The following is a 3,425-nucleotide window of genomic DNA, read 5'->3' on the forward strand; positions in this document are numbered from 1 at the left end:
CCTTGGTCTGCACCAGGGTGCCCTTGCTCACCAGGCTCTTGAGGCCCAGCTTGATGCGGCTGTTGTTCTTCTCCACGTCGTAGCCGGCGGCCGCGAGCGCCTTCTTGAGCGCGGCCAGGGACACGCCGCTGCGCTCCTTGGAGGCGGCGACGGCCTTGATGATGAGCTCGGACACCGGGGGCCCGGACGCCTTGCGCTTCGCAGCGCCACCGCCCGCCGCCTTCTTGGTTGCCTTCTTTTTGGCAGGCGACTTCTCCACCGGCGCCGGGGCAGCCGTGTCAGCGGGAGCGGTTTCCGACATGGCCAAGAGCAGAAACTGCTACGAGAAGAGAGGTTGCAAATCTAAAGCGCAAGTCTTGCAATGCAGCCTGACTCCGGCCAGGGGCTTATATAAGCCGGTGCTGCTCTGTGATTGGTGGAGCGTCCAATCCACTGCCCTCAGGCAGCCGCCCTTCCCGGTTGGACTCCCAAATTGTGTTTGTTAGCTCCCCAAACCTGATTAAATGCTGAAAATAATTGTACAGAATTTGACGCTTTGAAGTTCTCAAGGCAGACAGCAAGCTCCACGTTCACACACGGGTTTGTGTTTTCATGAATCCTGCGCAACAGCTGAAAGATACTTTTAAAAATCTTTTCAGCTTGTCCTAAGAATCCACTGGGTTTAGGGCATCCTGCTAGTTAGTTGAAATTTGCAGTAACTTTCTACTAAGTATCAAGTGGACATTTTTAAACATGCTTTGTCCCTAGGTTCTGCCTTTGATTTTTGCAAGAGGAAAGACACGGTTTCCTGGGTTTGGGCATAAACGTTGTTTCTAACTGTAGCAAGTAACACAGAGGCAGGGCAATAGATTGCCTACTGCCCCAAATTAACCACATAGATCGTACTTTAAAAACCAGTTCTGCCTCCTAGGAGTTTGCACGTGCCAATGTCTATAGTGAGTGTCTTTTCAGCTTGGAAAAGTTCCTCCTGCAGCAGGAGGAAGAGGAATAGCTTTGGCTTGAGGATCCAGTGACCTGGATTCAAATTCAAACTTAAATTTGGTATGTTTTTGATTGAGATGCCATCTCCCTTTAGTATTAGGCAAATCCATTATAATAAATCGGAAAGATGCTTAGTGTGCTCTAAGAAGAACTCAAACCTGCTGAAAGTATTCAAGGGTTTCCAGTAGTCCTCAAAAACACACACTGTTTAGATAACACGGGACTTTGTCAGGTTTCAAGGTGCTCTTCCCAATGCTCCCCAATTCAAACTCCTTATCTCCACCAACATTTAATAAAGCACACTGTCAGAAACACTATCTTCTGTAATGTGGGCATTATTGTGTGTTTGAGGGAGGAGAGACCTGTACTTCAGAGAAATAGTTGGCTACTGACTCATGAGAAAAGTAGATTGGGGATTCAGGGACTGCACGTTATAGAGGGTCAGAAGAATTCAGAAATATATTAGCATCCAAGAGAACTGAGGCAATAATCATGAGGGTGGTTAAGTTTGCTATTTATTTGGGGGGAGGGTGGAGTGGGGAATGGGTGGGATTTTGTGACTGGCCTGGATGATAAGGGAGGTCTAATGATTAGAATCTCTACTGCAGTCAACACTCACTATGTTATTCCCTGTGAAAAACGGTAGGGAAGTTTAAAGTCGCCAACGTATTTCTCTCCAAAGAGCTCCTGAAGTTTAAACTGTAGCCATCTAAGGCCAAATCTGGACAGTCTTTAGTGAGTGTCTTTTCAGCTTGGAAAAGTTCAGTAGCTCCTATTTTGTATGGCTCTCAAGCTAAGAGTGGTTTTTATATTTTATTAATTGTGCTATAAAAAATAAAAGAGACCATATTTGGCCTGCAAAGCCTCAAATATTTGCTATTTGGCCATTTTGCTATGCTTTGGACTCCTCCACATAGACTATGGTGTATTGCTAAAAGCCTGCCTCTTTCAGAACAATGCAAATCAAGAAAATATCTTAACAAGAAAAATATTTTAACCAAGCATTTCCCACTATTTCAACCACAAAACTTTCAGAAGATCAGGGCGGAGGGGATCGCCATGCTTAAGGGGCAGGAGAGAGGTGTAATCAAAGACTAACGTTCGTTGAGCGTTCGCTAAGTGCCAAGAACTAAGAATGCTCTACAGTTTTAATTCATTTGCCACATTTTACAGCTATCCAGGCTGAGACCCAGAGAAAGGATGAGTAGCTTGGCAAACGGTTATATGGCTAGTAATTGGCAGCTCTGAGGTTTGAACCTAGACCACCTGGCCTCAGCTCTGTTATGATGGGGAAATCATTCAAGGCGTGGGGAGAAAACAATCTCTGAAGCTTGTAAGAGGCATCATCAAGTAGTCCCTACAAAGAGCCACTAAGGATCTCTAAACTAACCTGTAGGAAGAGCTTCTGGCCCCTTGGGTCAGAACTCTTTGCCCTCAATCCCCAGGCATTCCAAAAAGCTTTAGGAGCCAGTAGATTGGATATGAACCTCTCTTAAAGGATATATCCGAAAATAGGGGAAAGAATATAAGGTCCAGATGGCTGAAGTCTCCAGAGGAAAATTGCTAACTCCTGGAGTGAGGAGTTGATCAAAAGAAGCAAAATGGGTCAATGATATTCATACGTGAAATGCATGAAGAGACTTCAAAATCTTAAAATAACTGGACAAATATACAGTCAAGGTCGGTTAGGAAACCCAGAATTCTAAGTGTGGAAACCTGTAACAGCTTTAAAATATGATTTAATTCCCATTCTGATTTATTTGGAAAAAAAAAATCATGAGAATCCAATTTCAGACTGAGGAGCACATTTTAAAAACAGGTGGACAAATTTTTAGAGCTACTGGGAGCTCATTGTATACAGCCTGCAGGTCGGTGTCTAGGTCATTGTTGGCCCATTTTCCACCATAATCACATACACAAAGCCCAAGAGCATACTCTTCTCAAACATTACACTGAAACAGTGGAAAAGAGAACACCACTTGTTGGCAATCCCGGTTTTGTTCCTTCACGTCACAGGAAAGCAAATAAAAGGCACGTTTCTGAAGCAAAAGCATTGGGATCATTTGGCAAAGGTAAATTGTACTTGCCATTTACACAATAATCCATAAGAACCTGAGCTCAACTTTCCTAAAACTTGGGCGTCCATCTTCCGTCACTTCCTGTAGTCTGGAAGGCTTAATTTCTAAAATGGTTGGGTCATTTTAAAAATGCTTATCCAGGAACAGCTCCTTCCTGCGCGCAGTATCAGCAGGGTCTGCCTGTGGAAATAAAGTTTACTGAACAGAGCCATCTTCTCCAGTCCTCAATTCACTCACTATTGAGCCCACAAGACCTTCCTCGAAACATCCCCGAGTTCTTTCTCGTAGGACTATCACATACTCGAAGGTTAACAGCTCTTCCTGAGGACAATGGAGGGGCTCTGAAAAGAGCCTTTGGGTTTAAAG

The 3,425-nt window shown here is 44.5% G+C and overlaps 1 protein-coding gene across 1 annotated transcript; it reads right to left on the reverse strand.

Moving 5' to 3' along the window:
• Positions 1-4: 4 nt before the first annotated feature.
• LOC145718685 (histone H1.5) lies at positions 5-412 on the reverse strand (the record flags this gene model as incomplete). The annotated part of the gene is made up of 1 exon (XM_081810194.1): positions 5-412. A coding segment is annotated over exon 1 (297 nt), but the record flags the coding sequence as incomplete, so codon positions are not given.
• Positions 413-3,425: the final 3,013 nt, after the last annotated feature.

Source organism: Leptonychotes weddellii, unplaced genomic scaffold (genome assembly GCF_054177405.1).
Source record: "Leptonychotes weddellii isolate Sample4059 unplaced genomic scaffold, ASM5417740v2 HiC_scaffold_19896, whole genome shotgun sequence".
Taxonomy (NCBI): domain Eukaryota; kingdom Metazoa; phylum Chordata; class Mammalia; order Carnivora; family Phocidae; genus Leptonychotes; species Leptonychotes weddellii.